The 20477-nt window shown below is 37.2% G+C and overlaps 3 protein-coding genes across 4 annotated transcripts; 1 reads left to right on the forward strand and 2 right to left on the reverse strand.

The window, feature by feature from the left end:
• Positions 1 to 1690: 1690 nt before the first annotated feature.
• On the reverse strand, positions 1691 to 2717 carry LOC106907718 (trace amine-associated receptor 1-like). Its single transcript, XM_014973550.2, has one exon. The coding sequence runs from the start codon at positions 2642 to 2644 to the stop codon at positions 1691 to 1693; it is 954 nt and encodes a 317-aa protein (XP_014829036.2). The 5' UTR covers positions 2645 to 2717.
• Positions 2718 to 5549: 2832 nt separating this feature from the next.
• Positions 5550 to 6743, reverse strand: LOC106907726 (trace amine-associated receptor 1-like). The gene has a single exon (XM_014973561.2). The coding sequence runs from the start codon at positions 6741 to 6743 to the stop codon at positions 5769 to 5771; it is 975 nt and encodes a 324-aa protein (XP_014829047.1). The 3' UTR covers positions 5550 to 5768.
• A 3233-nt stretch (positions 6744 to 9976) lies between these two features.
• On the forward strand, positions 9977 to 19608 carry LOC106907772 (adhesion G protein-coupled receptor F5-like). Of its 2 annotated transcripts, XM_014973625.2 has the most exons (9): positions 9977 to 10382; positions 15065 to 15122; positions 15244 to 15256; positions 15377 to 15463; positions 16282 to 16460; positions 17151 to 17327; positions 17421 to 18803; positions 18895 to 18936; positions 19098 to 19608. In XM_014973625.2, exons 2-9 carry the CDS (start codon positions 15072 to 15074, stop codon positions 19152 to 19154), a joined length of 1989 nt encoding a protein of 662 aa, XP_014829111.2. In that variant the 5' UTR covers positions 9977 to 10382; positions 15065 to 15071; the 3' UTR covers positions 19155 to 19608. The 2 variants fall into 2 exon arrangements, with proteins under 2 accessions (XP_014829111.2, XP_087858287.1); XM_088002161.1 differs by lacking the exons at positions 9977 to 10382; positions 15065 to 15122 and having other exon boundaries at positions 15169 to 15463.
• Positions 19609 to 20477: the final 869 nt, after the last annotated feature.

Raw genomic sequence — 20477 nt, forward strand, 5'->3', positions numbered from 1 at the left:
TCTCACAGTTCATGTTTTTTTGTCACTTAATTGCATGATGCAGTAAGTCAATGCTTAACTGTGTTACTGATGTTTGGTTTTGTCTTCTCTCCAGTCAGGATGGCTTCACCAAATGTGGTCTGGTTCAGTTTTATGTTGCTGGTTCTGTGCTGCAGACTGGATGAACTGGGATTCAGACAGTCTGTCTGTTGTGGAGGTGAGCATGAAAATCATCCTGACTGTGTCGTGCCATGTAACACTAAATGTACTTTGATTTAGATGCACATCAATTCCTGCTACTTTTATTGTTAGGTATAGTCTGCATTCTTAGCCAACTTCAACTTGTTGGAGGACGGAGACCAGGTGACTTGTGCTCTGATTTGATTATTTCCCCCCAAAAAACTAAAAGCAGCTATTAGAGTGGTCTAAACAAATTCAAGATTTGTACAGTGATATTTCCTCCAACTGATATTAAAACGTTCTTGAGTGAATGTTGCAGGCGGGGTCACCCTGGACAGGTCGCCAGTCTGTCACAGCTTTGTCTTATCATCCTGGTAATTGGTGAAACATTTCATATTGTTGATTCTGTTTTTAAATTTCTCTTTTTAAATGAGACAGAACTGATTATTCTCCTCATTAGATGAATGAAGATAAAAAAAATTATACCTTCCCTCATAATTGCCACTTTTATACTTTTTTCACCATAACCCATTTTTTTGTATATTCAGTATAAATCTGAAAACCTCCTCGTCCACAAAAGACTTATTTTGGGTCTGGATCTAGACTTTAGATACCCAATCAAAGAGCTGCAGTAATAATAATCATTAAAACTACTTTCTGTGTATTTTCTTTTTTTTTTTTTTTCCCCAAGTATCCATGACAACCTGCTGTCCAATGTCCATGGAGTACTTCACACCTCTGGGTGTTACTGACAACTTCCATTCTGAAACCCGGTTTAAAAACATGCTGGTGTCACAGACTCTGATAGTTTTTAATAACTTTTCATTTTTTATGGAAACACAGCAATTGCAATATTGTGTTTTCTTGATATTAGCAGAATATCAAGCATACATTTGGTTATATTAGCATATAACCAAATGTTTGTGTAAACATTTGGGAAACATGCTGGAAGAATTAACCCAACATACTTCTAAACTTTTTACTGAAGTGGACCAGACACAGAAGAAAATAAGTTTTTGAACATATTAATGTAACTGTTAACAAAAAGGATTTCTCTGCATTCCTCTGTACTGTTGGCTATTCTCCTCGCCTGATGTTCATTTTCAAATCCCACTTCAGACTTCATGTTGTTATGTAGTCTACAGCTGTGGAAAAAATAGTATACAATACATACACAGCATGTCCCAAATGTTAGAATTATGCAATGTTTTTTTTATTTATTGCATTTCTTTGTCACGTATTTCAATTTCACAAAAGATGTTTTTATTCACTTCTGTGTTAAAGTGTATTATATTTTATCAAGGTTCTGCTTTTTTATATATATTTTTTTATAACTGTTTTGCTTCAGAAGAAGAAATTGTACAAATTCAGAGAAAATGGAAAAGTTATAGTCAAGTTTCAAAAAGTAGCATTTATTTTGGTTTCCTTTGATGTTGCAAGTTAAAAGAGCTTAATTTGATTCAGTTTCCATAGAAACGTCAGCATTAATATATTTTTATAAGTTTTATTATTATACACCTCAAGAAACAGCTCAGTGTAATTTGAAGTTACAATAGTCACCAAAGAATATTTTCCCAGAAGCAATCATTTTAAAAGCTGACCTGAACCAGGTATAAAAGAAAGCGTAGATAAATGGGTTTAGTGTAGAGTTTGACAGTGCAAGCCAGTTAACAGTTTCAATCACAGAAACTGGGATAGAAAAGAAAATGCAAAGGAAGAAAGGAGACCAACAAAACAGAAAAACTCCCAGAACAATAGCCAGAGTTTTGGTGGCTTTTCTCTCCATCTTACTGGCAGTTGCTCCAGACTTTATGCTCTGGATGCTTCGTGCCTGTCTCTGTGCGACAAGGAAGATCTTCAGGTAGATGCAAAGCATTATGACCACTGGGAAGTAAAATGATAATATAGGTCCAATAATGTTTGCTGTGATTACATCAAGAAAACACAAGTCAACACATCCATCATGGGACATTCTGGGAATTGTCACACCGATGCTAACGAGAGCAGAAACACCCCAGCTCACTGTGATCATGATGGCAACAACATGACGGCTGATTTTAGATCTATATGTGAGAGGCTGACACACAGCATAGTACCTGTCAACTGAAATACAGCACAGGTGCATAATAGAGCATGTACTAAACAATATATCAAAGCTGTCACGGACCTTACAAAATAAACTCTCATTATAGGTACATGAACTGAGAGAGAAGGCCATGCTGAGAGGAAACACTAAAATCCCAACCAGCAGGTCGGCCACAGCCAGAGACAGAATGAGAGTGTTGGTGGGTGTGTGAAGCTGTTTGAAATAAACTATTGATATTACCACAAGGAGGTTTCCACATACAGTCACAAGAGACAAAAGTGTCAGAAACGCATACACCATTATACATGCAACAGAAGGAGTGGTGGTTAGTTTGTAACTAAACTGATTTATCTCATAGCAGGGATGCAGTAAGACAGTCACACCCGTCCTGTTTTCCATGAAGACCTGAAACTGAATTCAGGTTACATTAAAACTAAGACAGACATTTAAAATTAATCTAATAAAAGGTTCAATTACATACATGTAAACAAAGAGTGGCTTTTCTAATACCTGATACGGCTGATCAACCCTTACACGCTCTGCTAGCTGCTTACAGCAATGTGAGTCTCAGTGCAATGAGGCATCATGTCAGTGCTGGTTGCTCTGCGGCATGATGGTCTCTGTGCACAAGCTTTTATGTCTTACTTACCAACCTATCTTTGGATCCAGTAATGAAGGGCAAACTGCATGTTGCCTTACAGCATGGCAACGTGTGTGTGGGTGTGTAGGGCCCAGCACAGTTGGACTGACGTCAAACTGTTGATGCATGGTTATATGGTTCTCAGATGTCTGGTTTCACACAGGCCTGTAATTCTCATTCCAGGCCACTGTGTGGTGCTGTGATTTTAGCATGTTGTTTGAAATGCAGCCACGCTTTTCAAACTGACCTGTACTCGTCAATGATGAACCCAGTGCTCATGTAGCACGTATACATTCCTTAAGAGAGCCTGTTTTAAACTGAGCGGTTTACGTTGCACACAACACAACACTATCTGCCATGGATTTTATTGTTATCTGCCTGTCTGTGCGTAAAACAAACCCTGCAGTCATGCATTCTGCACATGTGTGCTTTCACAAATCATGGAGTACTTCACACCTCTAAGTGTTACTGACAACTTCCATTTTGAAATCCGGTTTAAAAACGTGCTGGTGTCACAGACTGATCACCAGCAACGTGTAAACAACCAGCTGGAAAACTGGGGCCTTATACGGCAGGGTCAGAATCCTCAGAAGGTCCTTAAAACATTTGGACTGTGGGTCCCCATCAATGCAAAGAGACAACATGCGAAGTCTGTGGAGAGAAACCTCAGGCCACATCACAAACCCAAGGAGGTTTTGCTCAGGGCAACAGTTTTGGCAAGTGCTCCCTTTGGATACAATATGTCAACTTTCTCACCCCATCCTCTAACTCCTCCTGCTCCATACCAACTCATAATATAATAAAAACTTTTATAGCTACTGCAGTATGAAATATAGCATCATCCATCAGTCTGGACCCGCTTTCTTTCTGTAACCTTTACATTCTTGTTGATCATTCATCATCTACAGCAGGGGTCCTCAAATTCAGTCTTCGAGGGCCAGTGTCCTGCTAGTTTTAGTTGTGTCCCTGGTTCAACACACAACAATCAAATAGCTGAATTACTTCCTCAAAAAGCAGTCAAGTTCTCCAGAGTCCTACTAATAACCTGACTATTTGACGCGAGTGTGGTGAAGCAGAGACACTTCTAAAACCTGCAGAACACCGGGCCTCAAGGCCTTGAGATGACAATTCCTGGTCTAGTATCAAAAGGTCATTTCAAGAAGTAGCTGCCACTTCTACCTCCAGGTCTGCACAGCAGCAAACCTTTCCTGAAGTCATTAGACCAAGATTAGGCAACTGACTCACTATCAGTTCCTGTTCTCTTAAAATGACAATGTTTGACTGTTCACAAGTTCTTTGTGGAGGTTGAGGAAGCTGGTCTTTGCCATTATCCAGTGCTATTGTCAAACTTGCTCCCAGTGGCAATCAAGATAATCTGCCTCTGCAGCTCCTTCATAGCCTCATGAGGGTCAAAGGGACCCAACTCAACCAAAGATAATTAATGTGCTCCGGCGGGTTCCCATAGTTTACACAATACGGCCTTCAAGTTATGGACCTTTCCCTAGCCTGGAAGGCAGGCATATCGGAAATGTATTATCATGATATGACTGCAGGAACTATAAATGTTACTGAAAACAGTTCGGAGTGCAACACTTTGAGGAAGTTACTTTGTGTAGGTGAAATATTTGGTAAAGTTTGTTATTTAGTGCAACAGAAAAGGGTATGGAGATATTCCACCAGAGTTGTTCAGAACTACAACTAAGTTGTTTGTCAAACGTGTATAAATTGTTTTCAGTAGTACCATGTACTCAGTGAGTCATGAGTACACTCAGTGTTTGTATTGAATCCAGAGTAAAAGGACCTTTGCACAATGTAAAGGAAAATGTAAATAGGATTTACTTTACCAGGCATCACTAAAATTTCATTTGATATTTGTTAATCTTTTGCAAGTCATTTAATTTTTCTCAACATACTGTATGTTTAGCTTCTATAACATATACTGCTGTTAGGTTAGCTAGCAAGTTTATTCTTCCTGTATTTTGATTGACTGAACCATTGATTTGGCAACTTCAAGCCTCAAAGCATAAACTTTGTGCCACTTCAGGATGGCCTTGAGGTCATGCACGTGCGATGGGGTTTTGTTTATATTTCATTTCTTTCTTTGAAGATCTACTTCACCCACCAGATCCAGGGTTGTGTTTTTTGGTGAATGTCCTCCACGTTCCCTGACCCAGGCCTTTTTCAAATTCTTTTTTTTTTTTTAAATCACCTTTCTGCAGCCATGTCCAAATCTCAATAAACATTTAAACTGACATGTTGAATGTTAAGCTACCAATCACTCATTGAACATTGACATTTTCATGAAAAATAAAAGTATTGATTGTCTAGTCCCCAGTTATTATTTGTACCAACAAAGTTCAATGAGAAAATCTCTCATGGACCCACTGTGATTCTACATCAAAGACTGAAAGAAGAATCAGCCTAAGTTATAGAGGCAAAAGCTAAAAAACCTAATATGTTTTGAATTAACGTACAAGAAGTACATTAGACTGAGACTCATCATTAATTATGACATTGTTTTTATTACAGAAGATGAAACTTATTTCAACATTATGTCAAATTTTTTGCTATTATGGTGCAAAAACAAAAGCAAGATTTATTGTAGTTTCATAAATCAATCAATTCAAGACATTTAGTTTGAAACTTAAACTTTATTGTGGAAAACAAAGAAAAGCAGACAATCTGTAAAACAAAAAATAATTTATTTCGCATTTAGAGTGTCCTTGAAGTATCTGACAAAGTCAAATATCAGTTGATTTTACAAGTTTAATAATGCTGGTATCAATGGAATCACCCAAATGCAGAAGGTTTCAGTGTTATATACTTTATAGTTCAGTTATTGCTTAAAAAAATAAAATAGAGAAAACACGGAAAAGAAAATCATCATCGCAACTTCAAGTTAACCAAATCTCCTTTTAAGATTTTTCCAGAAACAATCATTTTAAAAGCTGTCCTGAACCAATGGTAAAAGAAAGCGTAGATGAGTGGATTCAGGGTGGAGTTGGACAGTCCGAGCCAGGTAACAGTTTCTATCACAGGAACGGGAGCCAGATTATTTCCTAAAGGTTGAAAAGTTAAGAAAAGGAAGAAAGGAGACCAACAAAACAGAAAAACTCCCAGAACAATAGCCAGAGTTTTGGTGGCTTTTCTCTCCATCTTACTGGCAGTTGCTCCAGACTTTATGCTCTGGATGCTTCGTGCCTGTCTCTGTGCGACAAGGAAAATCTTCAGGTAGATGCAAAGCATTATGATCACTGGAAGGTAAAATGATAAAATAGGCCCAACAAAATTTGCCATGACAACATCCATGAAGCACATGTCCTTGCATTCATCGTCGTTTGATCTAGTCGTCACCACACTAACGGCGATCAGAACAGAAACGCTCCAGCTCACAGAGATCATGACGACAACAACATGGCCGTTGATTTTAGACCTGTAGGTCAGAGGCCAGCACACGGCGTAGTACCTGTCCACTGAAATGCAACACAGGTGCATAATGGAGCATATGCTGAGCAGCGTGTCGAAGCTGTCTCTTATCTTGCAAAATAAACTGACGTTGTACATGCATGAGCTGAGAGGGAAACACAAACTGAGAGGAAAAATGACCATCCCAACCAGCAGGTCGGCCACGGCCAGAGACAGAATCAGAGTGTTGGTGGGAGTGTGAAGCTGTTTGAAGTAAATGACAGAGATGATCACCAGGAGGTTTCCGCACACCGTGACGAGAGACAGAAGCGCTAGGAAACCGTATAAGATCGCACATCCAGCTGAGTAGGAAGCAGGCAGTTTGGAACTGAAAGCATCCGCCTCAAAGCAGAAAGGAGAGAGAGTCTCGTTCACAGTGACCACTGTGACCATGATGAGCAAAAACAAGTCAGATTTAGTTAACATTAAACAGAGACAACAGTACAGACACTGAATTGGTTCAGTTCACTACCAGGCAGATAAAATTCAGGCTGTGTCTCTGTGAGCCTCTGGATGCTCCAACAGCCTGAGGACTTCTGGAAACACCAGCCTCCATGAACGCAGCTTTATCATCTTCTCATCGGCCTCTTACAATGTGGGAGTCACAAAGATCGACCAATAACAAGCAGGGAACCACATTCTGACTAGCATGGATAATCTGCTATGATAGAATCATCATAGAACAACTTCTGCCTATTCAAAGTATTTCAGTCATATTGACCTGACCCTTAGATTTTTCTAAACCTACTCAAATCAAGTGTAATTAAACACACATTATAGGCTGTACCATGTCTTTATTATTGTTAACAAATATTAATGTGATAGTTAATATTTGACTGGTAATGCCTCCCATAGCACAGCAATTCTTACAGTGGAAACATGCAGCTCTGTTGAGGGTTTCTAAAAATATTTAGAATGTTCCTTTATAGTTTGCAGCTAATTTATAGAACATTTTGCAATTTTTGTTTTTAATACCAAAACCAACATGCTACTTTGAAATTAGCAGGTCTACCATGCTCAGTTTAAGCTACTTGATACAATATTTCTGTAGTTTCTTTGTTTGTACAAATCAACAGTGAGAAACAAAATTTGGCTGTTATTTTTTACATTTATTTATTTTAAATAAAACTAAAAATGGATTTCCACAAAAAAATGACAAATAAGTAGCACATGTAATAAGTGATTGTAATATATCGTCTCTTTTTAATCCAGTGGGCTCCTTTGGTTTGCAGATGAACGTTTTGACTGCCAGTCACAGATTATCCATCACACTGAGGTCTGGGCTTTGACTGGGCCACTCCAGAACATTCAAATTGCTGTCTTCAAACCATCTGTGTTCCTTCAGCTCATTCCAACATTTATGGATTATTCACCTGTTGATCACCACTTTGTGTGACTCAAGTTGTCTTTGTGTCATTAAAAATATTTTTCTCTGGAACGAAAAAAAATAATCCAAAACAGAAGAAATATTTTCATTTTAATTAGTTCTAGTGTTTAGACTGTGCTAGAATTATATAATAATAATAATAATAATAATAATAATAATAATAATAATAATAATAATAATAATAATACATTTATAATTAAAGTCATAAGGAGTATCAGGCGAGCCAAGACTTTCCTCGTGGGAGATAATTTTAGGTGAAGTTTGGTGAGTTTTGAACATGCTAAGGCCTCTAAAAAGTCGCATAAAGAGTGAGAATAATAATAAATAATAATAAAACTCCTTATTATGATGGACCTCCGCAGTACTTTCTCTGCTCTGGTGTAACGAAGCCTCATGGTGGATCAATTAAAGGTGCGGAGTCCCCGAGCTCCCTGAGTCTCCTAACACTCACACTTCACCCGAACGCAGCATCACACACTGCTCACACACACCTCCACACACCTGGTTCCCTACAGCTTTAGAGAAACAACAAAAGCTTCAGGGCCACCTGATGATGTAAACAAGGATAAAGTTAAACCCACAGAGCTTTATTAGATGGGAACATTACAGCCTTCAATGTAGTCAAGAGAATTAATACTCTTTTTTTCTTTACAAAGAAACAAAACTTCCTGCTCAATCATGTAATCTATGAAACAACATGTGTAACTTTATGTTCCTTCAGCGTCTAATGAGGAAAATGGCTCAATCTGAGTCTTTTATTTAAGATATAGAAAACATTTCCAGAGCTGGGATGTTTAACATGAATTTTATGCACATTATATGCCATGGCCCTTTAAATCAGGGTGAACAGAACCACAGCTGTGATTGGCTGGCAGGATGTGAATGACAAAATGAAGCAGAAACTGAGGTTTATGTGAATCATCAGGTTCCGATTTGTTGATTCTCATCATGCAGTTCCTTCACCTACAAGTACAGTCCAGAAAATTAGAATATTCTAAAACACTCATCTCAGAAGTGAAACTCGTATCTTTTCTTGATTCATTTCAAGCTTTTCTTTATTGTCATTGCTTGACATTTATCGGTTACAGGGAACAAAACCCCAAAAGTCACTGCCTTACAAAATTGTGAAAAAATGTAAAAATATTACTACTCATCTAATAAACTTAAAACATTTGGTGTAATAATTTCCTGCAGGAATAATAAAGTTTATCTCTCAGTCTGGGTCAGTAGGGCTCAATCATTGGGTGAAAATAATAAACTTAATTAGAAAGTTGTTTTCTTTTTTTTGCGTAAACTCAAACTGTACCCACTTCTTTTGCAAGATAAATGCCACAGTTTCAAATATTGAAAAGTTCTACTCCTAGTTTGAACCTTTTTTACAAACAAACCGCAGGTCTTTGTTCTAAACAGGCCTGATTTAAACTGTCAAACAACATACAGTGTAATACAGAAGACACACAAAAAAAAAAAACTATTACTATTGATAATCATTTTAATACAATACTAAAGTCTAAAATAATGCTTTTTCATACAAAGTCTTCACATTTTTTCACAATATCCTGTTTTATTACTGCCATATATTAAAAAAGACACTGAGACGGACAAATTAATACAGAAAAAAATCTGTTGGTTAAATTGTTTCACAAGACAAGGGAAAAAAATAAATATTAGAAATTCCAGATAAGTATTGATCAATCCCAACTTTTTTCTTTGAAGTTTATATTGTGAGAGGTTAGAATCCACCCAGGTTATTATTTTATTCAAATGGCTCTATTAAATTTGATGCAAATAACTAAAACAAAACCAGGCTGTTGAGCAAACAGATAAGCTTGTTTATTTAGCTGAGTCACCACGGTAACCGGGCCTGATCAAATGTGTTTTGCATAATTTTCCAAAACCAAATTACACATTAGACATATTGAAATACATTACATTTATGTTCCTAAAAAATCAACTGTATTAGTATATATATATATATTAGATAGTATGTCTTCATTTAAAAATATTAATATTATAACCCCAGGTATTATTATTATTATTATTATTATTATTATTATTATTATTATTATTATTATTATTATTATTAATTTCTCAGTAGTCATTCTTCCTGTGGTTGTTAGATATTTCTCCATTACTTTGCCACTCGTAATCCAACTAGATTATGAGTGGATGAGAAACAGGAAGTGAACATTTACTTATGCAAAAACCAAACTCCCACACCAACCAGTGGAACATTACCCTATAAAACAAATAATGGTGTCATTCTTTACATCCACATTTCATCAAAACTAAATATTTTATTCAATTCTCACAAAGTAGCATTTAAGCAAATGTTCCCAAATTCACAACATTTTGTACGAAGCTGTTTGATGGTTCTGTTGTCGGACTGTATCTGACGGAAGCCATAAATGCAAATGGACTGTCAATAAAAGTTCCAATGCAAGAGAATCCTTGAACTCCCCCATCATTTCCTGACTGGCTCCATAACCCCGACAAAGACGTCCTCTCCAGCAGAACGCAGTTTTCCAGGAACATTTTGATTCCTTTTCTATACATGCAAACACTGGGAATATTTTGCTGTCCAGCTACGGAAAGTCGGAGGATTTATGTTCTTGTCTTGATTGCAATAGTGATACCAAGGAAAGGTAGGATATTTCTGTCTTGTTTTTTTTTTTTATCAAAGTCTACAGGATCACTGATGTGTAACTAAGTAGCTCAGAGAAATCTGAGCACAAGAAGTTTTAAACTGTCAAGAGAAGATTTCACAGGAAGTTGTATTTTATTCTCCAATGTATGAGTTTTTAAATGAAAGTATTTGGAAGCAGCTGATGAGGCTGGCAGGTTTTTCATTATTAAGCTGACAGTGGAATAACAGCCAACAAGCTGTGTGGGATGAGAATCTAAAACATAGATTGAACTGAAATAAAAATTGAAGTTGAAATATTAAACTTAAATTGAATTAGCAGAAAACCAAATATTGTCTCTCATGTCGTCCAAGTGTCTTCAGAGAGTCGTGTCTGGTGATCAGGCCATACAGACGGTTTCTGTATGAGACTCATGTCTATCATGATGTGCTACGTTGTTTACTTGAACTTTCGAATACAAATCAGCTGCTCCCAATTGTACAAACAATAACTTGTTTCCATAGTTGCATGTCGTATCAGCCATTCAAAAGACAAAAAGTAAAAGCGTAATTCCTTCCAATTGCACAACTTGTCCAAAAAATATGAACAAAAGTTGAATTTAGAAGAAATCAGGACTGATGTAATAGAGTTACATCAACAAGCTGCCACCATGAGTTCTAGAATACACTACAGGCAACTGAACATATTTTTCTCAGTACTGTATTGATGATCACAGAGGGTTCATCGGCATAACATTCACAACAGGTATCAGCAACAACCCAAGTAATCCATACACACTAAAGAATCGATTAATTATTGCGTAATAATGTGCAAAGGTACAAGGAATAAGAATTTAATCTGCTGACTGAAATTGGTTCAGTACTTAGCGCAGTGGTCATGACAACGATGAGCTAACCTATGGTTAGCATGGTTAGCTCATCACATTTCAGGCTGAACTTCTTTCTATTATTTGAGGACAATGCGCATGTGCATCACAGATTTTTTTTTTTTTTTTAACATTACTGTCAACAGAGTGTAATTGAGGTGGGTTTATTTGGGAGCTCCAGGCCACCATTACACCGACACCCTTCACACAGTGAAGCAAAGAAGCTGACATTCATACCTGAGGCAAGTTCAAACTCTTAACCAGGTAAAGGGGTGATCAAAAAAAAAGACAAACAAGAAACAAACACTACTTACACAAACCTAGCAAACAATAAATGATCCAACAAATATTTACATGCATGCAAATTATTAAAACTAAACTAATCTAAGGTCAATCAAAAGTAAATACAACTAAATATAAATCCTCAGAGTATTACCCCTCTTAATGGAAGATGGTATGCTCCAGGAGCATTTGTCTCCCTTTCTGCTCCACCTTGCTGAGACACACCCAGAAAGGTAATTACTCAAACAATTAACTCAAATTGAACCAATCAGAAACAAACTGACATTTCCCCCCCCCACATTCTCTGAACAGGAAAGATGGCCAGTCTCCCTACCCAAAAAGAATGTTCACTAAATGTCACAGTGTAACTGAAATAAAGAAGTGATACAAAACACATTTGGACTTTAAATAAATATTATTAAATAAATAAATAATATCAATAATCAATATGGGATGGAACCCTGGTCTCCATCACAATTACCATGCTGACCTCGGACATTTGCATAATGCAATAAAGATACAACTGTGACCTAATTGCAGTAGCTACAGAAGCTATGACAGATGTAGTGCAGGAATCTACTGTAAGACCCAACCCAACATTTTCCATCTGTTGGTCCTGTTCATCAAAGCCCTCATAGCCTATATCATCATCATCATCATCAGATTTATTACTGTCTGACATCACTGTCCTCTTCAAAAGCTGTTACCATGGCAGCAGTAGATGTGACGTCCTCAGTTCCAGGTTCCACGTCTTTCTCCATTTGTGTTTCTTTTCAAGTTCTGCTCCTCGCTTCTTCTTTCTTACAACTTAACTTTTCACTTTCATGTTTACATCTTCCAACTTGATGTATCAGTTTGAAAGGGAAAGTGTTTCTTTCTCTACCAGAAACAATCAGAATCTACCAGAGACGTGTGAAATCATAAGACATTGTTATAGATCAGAAAATATTACAAAACAAAACAAAATGATGAAGAGTTTGTGTTTGAAAAAGCCAAATAGCGTCTTCAAAGCTTCCGGTGCCTCGACCAACTAAGATGTTTGGAAGAACGCTTCATGGCAGCGAGTCTGTCATTGGAGATCTCCTATGTATGACTGGGGGAAAAAAGGTCATGTAGACTGTCAAAAAAACAAATTTTTGTTTTCCATAATTTGAATTTAAACATCTTACAAATATGCAGTATGAGTTACAAACACTGTTTAAAGAATCTTTTTTTTTTAAATAAAACCTTCAAGATGTTATTTTTGAAGGACATTTTCTATGTGTAGAAATATTAACTGCATGTGTAACTCAGGTGTAACTTTGACCATTTTTTTTTCATGTAGTCTGAAGCTAATTTGGGATCTTCCTCTCTGTCTTCAGTTCTTTTCTTTTTAGCAGTTTGATTTGTGGTTGGGACTGATTTCTTTCTTTTTTTTTTTCCCATCTTCAGGCTATTATAATTATCTGTTAGTCTGATGTTTTCCTCCTCTGTATCTTAAGATCATTGGATATTAGCTGACCATCCTAGAGTATTTTAGAATATGCAGTATTTTTTTAAATATATATCTATAAAATTTCTTTCACGTTGGAGGAGTTCACAGCTCCCTGGAGATGAACGGTACAACTAAAGTATTTTAAAGCTCCTACCTGGATGCAAAGTGATGCAAATAAGTTTGCTTAGAAAAACATAAAAATAAAAAAACAAAATAAAATTTCACATGTAACATAGCGATCACAGTGGCTAGATGTGTGTGTTTTTGATGCCAGCAGGTTCCTTTGCCACCCTGAACATGGACAAAAACCAACACATTGAAACAAATGATGCATCGCCCCCATACCAAACCAGCAGTAAACCAAACCCTCATACCAAACCTGTTAACCAAACCAGAAACAGCCAACATAGCTGAGTTATACAAAGAAAGTATCGACTAAACCAAGCAAATTACTTTGCATACAAGTACATTTAAAAAAAATAGAATATTGTATAAACATACAGTATTTTCTGTCAGTCATCTCAGAAAGTGAAAAGCATATATTATAATGAATTATCACTCAGAGTGAAATTTTCAAAGCTTTTGGTTCTTGTAATTTTGATGGTTGTGGCTCACAGTGTCTCAGAAAATGAGAATACTGTGAAAAATATCAGAAGTGGAAAATCCTGGTGTCACCCTCTAATTAGCTAATTAACTGTGAACACCTGCAGAGGTTCCCTGAGACTTTAAATGGTCCCTTATAAGGAAGACTGCTGATTGGACAGACATCAGGCAGTCATGAACTCCCATCACAAGGAGGACAAGACACAAAAGTTCAGCTGAAGAAGCTGGCTGTTCACACAGCTCTAGATCCAACCATATTAACAGAACATTGAGTGGATCGTAAAAATGTGCTAGGAAAAGCTGCAACAGCCTTGAAACTGTCGAGCAATATCCATTTCAGAATTTAGGGGAGCTTCACAGGGAGTGGACTGCAGCCAGAGTTGGTACATCAAGACTCATAGACATGGCTACAAATGATGCATCCTCCACACCAAGCCACCCCTGAACCAGAAACAACATCAGACCTGGACTGCTGCTCAGTGGTCCGGACTTCTGTAGGTTATGCATTTCATTTGGAAATCAAGGTTCCAGTGAAAGTGAAGAAGGGACTCCAGAGAAAAGTCTCCAGAGCCAGTGATAGTTTGGGCTGCCATGTCATCTGTTGGTTCTGGTCCACTGGGTTTTCTGAAGTCCACAGTCAATCCTGCTGACGGGACCAAAAGCTGCTTCAGTGACCATGGTGTTCCTGTTGCTGATTGGCCACCAGACTCTCCGAACCTTTAACCTATAGAGAATCTCTGGGCTGTTGTCAAGAGGAAGATGAGCGACACCGGACCCAACGATGAAGATGATCTGAAAGCAGCTATTAAAGCAGCCTGGGTTTCCATTCCACCTACATAGAACCACAGGCTGATCTCCTCTGTGCCACGGAGCATTGATGCAGTAATTCATGCAGGAGGAGAACCGATCTGATGTGATACTGTAATTTTCTAAGACGGTGACTTTTGTCTTTTCTGCACCTTTAAGCCAAAATCACTGAAACTGCATAAAATAAAAGTTTGAAACATTTTACTACTGCATCTCTAAAATGACTGAGATGACTGGTTAGAGGTATTGGACTTTTGCACAATAGTCACATTTTTTTAGATCTACTGTATATTTTTGGTTAAAAAAAAAGAAACTACCTTCTCCTTTTTAAAGAATGTATTTCTTTAAATGAAACTGACATCTATATTTACAGTGTTTGTAAAAAGAACACCCTCTTTACATCCTACAGTTTTACGAATTAAAAATTGTTTGGCTGGTACCAGCAGAAAATGTTGTTTGTGTATTATTTTTGCTATAATTGGATCATATTTATGTTATATTGGTTTGATGTTCTGATACACTGAAGTGTGACAAAACAAAAACTGAAATCTGGAAGAGGGTGAAAACTTCCACACCACTGTATTCATCATATTTTCAAATTTATTGAATAAGACTGTATTAATGCCACTGCGTTTTGTGCTTTTGCATCAGATTGACAATGTGGATCAGAGCGTATGTGTTTCTGATTGGAGCTGTCTGCATGTGGCAGGTACGCATTCATTTCTTTATTATCTCTATTTTATGATATTGCACCTACATGAGAACCGTTGAAAAAAATGTGCAAAGTGTTTTACATGAAGACTAATGTGGATATTTCATTTCTCTTACAGATTATTTCAAAAGGTAATAATGGCTTACTGATTTTTTTTTTTGTAGTTAATTTGATAGAAAAATGTTTTAATGTGTATTTAACTTCCAAACTCACACATCTATCTCTAATGTGTTTTAATGGAATAATCCTAGTGGAAAGCACCGTTATCGGACAACTATTCCAGATGTTTGACAGCAACGTCGAATACACATCCATCTATACATGTGAAGAAGTCGATGGTATTCTGATTTTACCTATTTTATGTTTCTGATGATGGCATTTCACCTCCATCCAGATTTAAATGGATTTAAAGGGACAATAATACTGACTCCCAGTATTATTGTCCCTACTTCACAGTCTGGGCTGCACTGGAACGTCCAAGAGAATCCAAGTAAAATTTCCATTACCCAGACAGTGGAGCAGACTGAGTCGGTGCAGAATGAATTAGGCCTGAGTGTGTGATGGTGTATCTATTGGAAAGAAATAAAGTCGAGCTGGTATTGGGAAAAAAAATGGTAGTCTGCAATCACAGCTACTAAGATTATAGCATAAATACACAAACATAACACCCTGCTTGCCAAAAGCAAGCCAAAACATTTGGTACTGCTAAGTAAAACTACCCATGTCAATATTATTGCCAGCAGGTTTTGCATTGCTTTGGTGTGGAGAGCTTTAGTTTGTCGCTCAAATTTTCTGCTGTACCACTTTACACCAGACATTAAAACCCATAATGCACCTGGTTGAGAGAGGCTGTCACCTGTCACATTCTTTGCCCAACTGTATTCTAGACATGTAATGTTTGCTGTAAAGCTGATTTAGAAAATGTAAAAGGAAATGCATTTTTTGTTCTATTTTAGGAAATGTTATAATCAGAAACTTGTCAAATGAAATATAACTAAACCGTCAGATCTTGTGATGTCCCTCTAAGTTAGTAAGCATTGTGTGGTGATGGGGTCGTGCTGTCATTACGGTGATTTGTGCCTATTAATCAAAAAGTCAAAATCATCTTATCTTGTCAGAATTTTGGGTTCAACCCACCATATTCTTTCATCTTTAGATATTACATGTACAGAGCCTCCATATGGAATTGGATTAGCAGGTCACAAAGTGTGGGCACCCTGTGGCGAGGGCATGGTGGGAAATATGACAGCAGTTTGTAATGAAGATGGAAAATATGAACAAAAGGAGGACAACTGTGTCCTCGCACCCATTCAGGAGATGCTTGATAAATCTAAGGTAACTCACTCATGTTTACTATCATTACACCAAAACACAATAAAAAAGATTCTGATATCAGTAGAATGCAACATTTGTATTTTTATTTTCAACTTTAGTAAAGAAAAATCAATTATATTACATCCTGTCATGTTTTTGATAAGTATCTCTGATGTCTGTCTCTTTACAAATAGTTTTCAAAAAGAAAATACGTGGGACCATTTTTCTTCCTGCCTCACATTAAATCATATTAAACATTTCCTGTTCCAGATCAGATTGGATGACCAAAATATTTATGTGATGTGTTTTTGCCGAATTCACCTAAAAGAAACATTTATGTGTTCAGTACAATTTTTACCAATTGTATTTACATAAAACTGATCACAAATTTAAAATACATGGGAAAATTACTTTTTGGTTATGATGATCACATAACCCCCCAAAAAGCTTAACATTTTGATTATGATGCCCCAGACATCTGAAAATCAGATGGTGTTTCTAAAAAACAGGTTTAATTTCAGAATTCAAACATTCCTACAATTGTCTTTTCATACTTGAATTGAAACATGAATGTAGAACAATTAAACAAGACTGTATTTTTAATGTATTGCATTATATTTGGTCTTATCATCAGAAATAATCTAAAGTTAAACAAATACAAACCATGACTTTAACTGTGAAACTAAAAATGTATTTATTTAACTACAACAGACAATAAACGACTCATCATTGCCAAATTTCTTGGAGGAACTCAGAAATGTGACTGTCAACAACACTCGGATCGTTTCTGTTTCTCCAGCCACGATCAGTTCGATTGTTACGATCCTTAACAATGTGGCTAGCAAATCCCCATTGTTAACTTTGCCACTAAATAAAAAGTCAACAACGGTAGGTGAAGGTGTATGTTACGTAATATCTCCATATTTCAAAATATACATGTTGTTTAAGTTTAATATATCTATTTGCTGTTTTTAAAAACAGTATATCCTGGAAACGGCTGGCGTACTCACGTCCAGTGGATCAAAGGGATCATGGGACGCTCTCAACAAAAAAGATGGCAAAGAAAACCAAAACAACAACTCCACAATACGAAGCACCAGCTCTGCATTGCTGAATCTTTTTGAGTCTGTATCGGACAATCTTGTCAATGAATCCTTCGCCACTGAGACAAGTTTCATTCAACTGAATAAAACTATGTTTGAAAACCATTTTCATCATGATTTTAACTTCTCAGTGGAGATAGATATACCAGAGGCCAGCGGAGGAAGTCAATACATTACCACAATCGTATTCGCCTCCATGGATAACGTGCTCCCTCCAAGAAATGAAGACAACTCATCATCCATGGTTATCAAGGGAAAGGTTGTTCTCGCTAAGACAGCAGCCAATATCAGAAATATATCAATAACATCAAGAATTCTGAATGACACCCTGGAAAACCCAAAGTGTGTTTTCTGGAATTTCACATTCTTTGACGGTCTTGGGGGATGGAGCGACTGGGGCTGCTCTCTGCTGTCCCACAACAATGAAACCCTAACCCTAACCCTAACCAGCTGTAACCACACCACCTCCTTCTCCATGCTGATGTCCCCTGAGATTATTGAGGATGAAAACATCAATGACATAACAATAATTGGAGTTGGCATATCCATGGCTTCTTTGGTCATATGTCTTATCACTGAAGCTCTCACTTGGAAAAAAATAAGTACCAACACCACCGCCTTCCTGCGTCACGTTTCCATCATCAACATCGCCGTTTCTCTCCTGATCGCAAACATTTGGTTCATCATCGGAGCGAACATTACAGACGACATTAAGAAGAAAAACCCTGCGCTGTGTGCAGCCGTGACCTTCTTCATCCATCTCTTCTACCTCGCCATGTTCGTCTGGATGTTGGCCTCAGCCCTGCTGCTGCTCTACCGCACCGTCTTCGTCTTCGAGGGCGGATTGTCCAAGACATCCATGCTGGTTATTGGATTTGTTCTGGGGTACGCTGCGCCGCTGGTCATCGCCATAACAACCATGGCAGTGACTGTCCCATCACATAAATACATCAGAGAAAGTAGTGGCTGTTGGCTGAACTGGGAGGACTCCAAAGCTCTGTTGGCCTTTGTGGGTCCTGCACTTGTGATCGTGGCAATAAACTTCCTCATCCTGCTAGTAGTGATTTATAAAATGCTGAGCAGAAGAGCAGTAAGTAATGCCAGCCAGGCAGGAGAGCAGCATGTTCTGGTGGTGATTGCCAGGAGTCTGGCTGTGCTCACACCGTTTTTCGGACTGACTTGGAGTTTGGGAATCGGAACCATAATTGCTCCACAACACAAGGAGATTCATTTTGCTTTTACCCTGTGCAATTCGCTACAGGTAACAACAATCACATGTTTACTATCTAGAGATATTCTAAAACTCCCTACTTTTTAAAACTCTTTCTCAAATCCTTGTGTCTTTTTTGCAGGGTTGTTTCATTTGGGTGTTTGGTACACTGCTGGACAAAAAGGTGTGCATGTCTGTGCTCCCTTTACACAAAATGTTTAATATTTTGGAAAGACCTATCATTTATGTCAAATCTATTGATTTGAAATATTTTTTGTGCACAAATCAATCAACCACTCCCATTTTGTAATAGCTATGTACTTATATAGTATATTCTTTTTTCAGGTGCGGTCAGAGATTATAAAATCACTGACTTCAGCTGATAAGTCCACCGCTGGTTGATGAAGTAACTGCCTGAAGGGTTCCTATGATGAAGAGGGAAGACCGTTGGTTTTAGCCTGTTATTCTTTGTCCTACATTCATTTTCTTGCATTTTGTTTATCATTGTTGCTATGGGAATGTACAGTAATACCTAAGCCCTGTATATAAATATAAAGCCTTTTCAATCTCTTTTTCTAATAAAGTTATGTTTTTTGTCTTGGTTGAAAAACCCAATGATGATTTATGCAACCATTGTAACCCGTCACCAGCTCTAAACAACCCCAGCAACTTCAAAACAACGAGAAAGCGTGGCAACGATTTTTTCACGATTGAGACACAGCCATATTGGAAGAAAATGGTTCATGTTTTTTTGTACAATAAACTGAAACTGATGTTCTTTTGTTTCTTTGACTTCATGCTGATTTTTATTATGTGTACATGCTGTAAAAATAAATCATTTTAAGGCTTTTCTGTATATCTTTTTTGTATGGTTAAGTTTTTTCATGTGCCTTTAAAGTTAGCTTATGTAACTTTTATTTTTTTAAAAATGTTTTTTTTTACATTTGCGACTGGTGACTACAAAACTAGAAACAAGTCTACTTTGGGGGTCTTGTGTGATATTTACAGATTTAAAAAGTGTCGATTTTAAGCTTTCCAATGATGTCAAACACGTGGAAATGAAAATAAGAAATGAAGGTAAGGTCATTTGAATCTTGGAAGTGTGAGTCCTAAAATTTAGAGAAAACAGCTTTCAAAGTTTTCCACAAACCTGCTGAACAACCTGAGAGTCTCAACATTAGCTGTTCATTTCCATCATTTTGCATCAGCCCTGCTCTGACCGTAAACAGGTAGGCAGTACCTGGGAAGTTGTGCAGAAAAAAGATCTCATAAGCCAGCTTTTGTTTGACTTATCTAGCTGGGAAAATATATTTTTTATAAGTTGTCAGACGTTGTCCATGTGAACTTCCATCTTGTGAACTTTAGTCATGGAGTCGGCTTTAGTGAACTGAGCGAGAGACACACAGGCTGTCATGTGATTTTGGTGACACCACATGTATTGTTTTCTTTGAAAAATTAAACACAATTTTAATTTTAATTCACTTTAGCAAAAGGTCTGTCACACCATCATTCTCGTGTGTGCAGTGGCTTCCTGGTGAGCATTGAACATTCAGAAAACCTCCTCTGTACGTCTGGACGACGTTCACTTGTATTAATGACATTAAAGACGACCAAGGCAAAAATAATGTTAAAAAAAATATATAATTTTATTTTGCTAGACATGTAAGTAAGAGACAGTGAAAACAGTGAAAGTTTCATTAGAAAAATATTTAATGGTAAAAAGCA

Source organism: Poecilia mexicana, unplaced genomic scaffold (genome assembly GCF_051168715.1).
Source record: "Poecilia mexicana isolate PSO_F unplaced genomic scaffold, ASM5116871v1 scaffold_21, whole genome shotgun sequence".
NCBI lineage: Eukaryota > Metazoa > Chordata > Actinopteri > Cyprinodontiformes > Poeciliidae > Poecilia > Poecilia mexicana.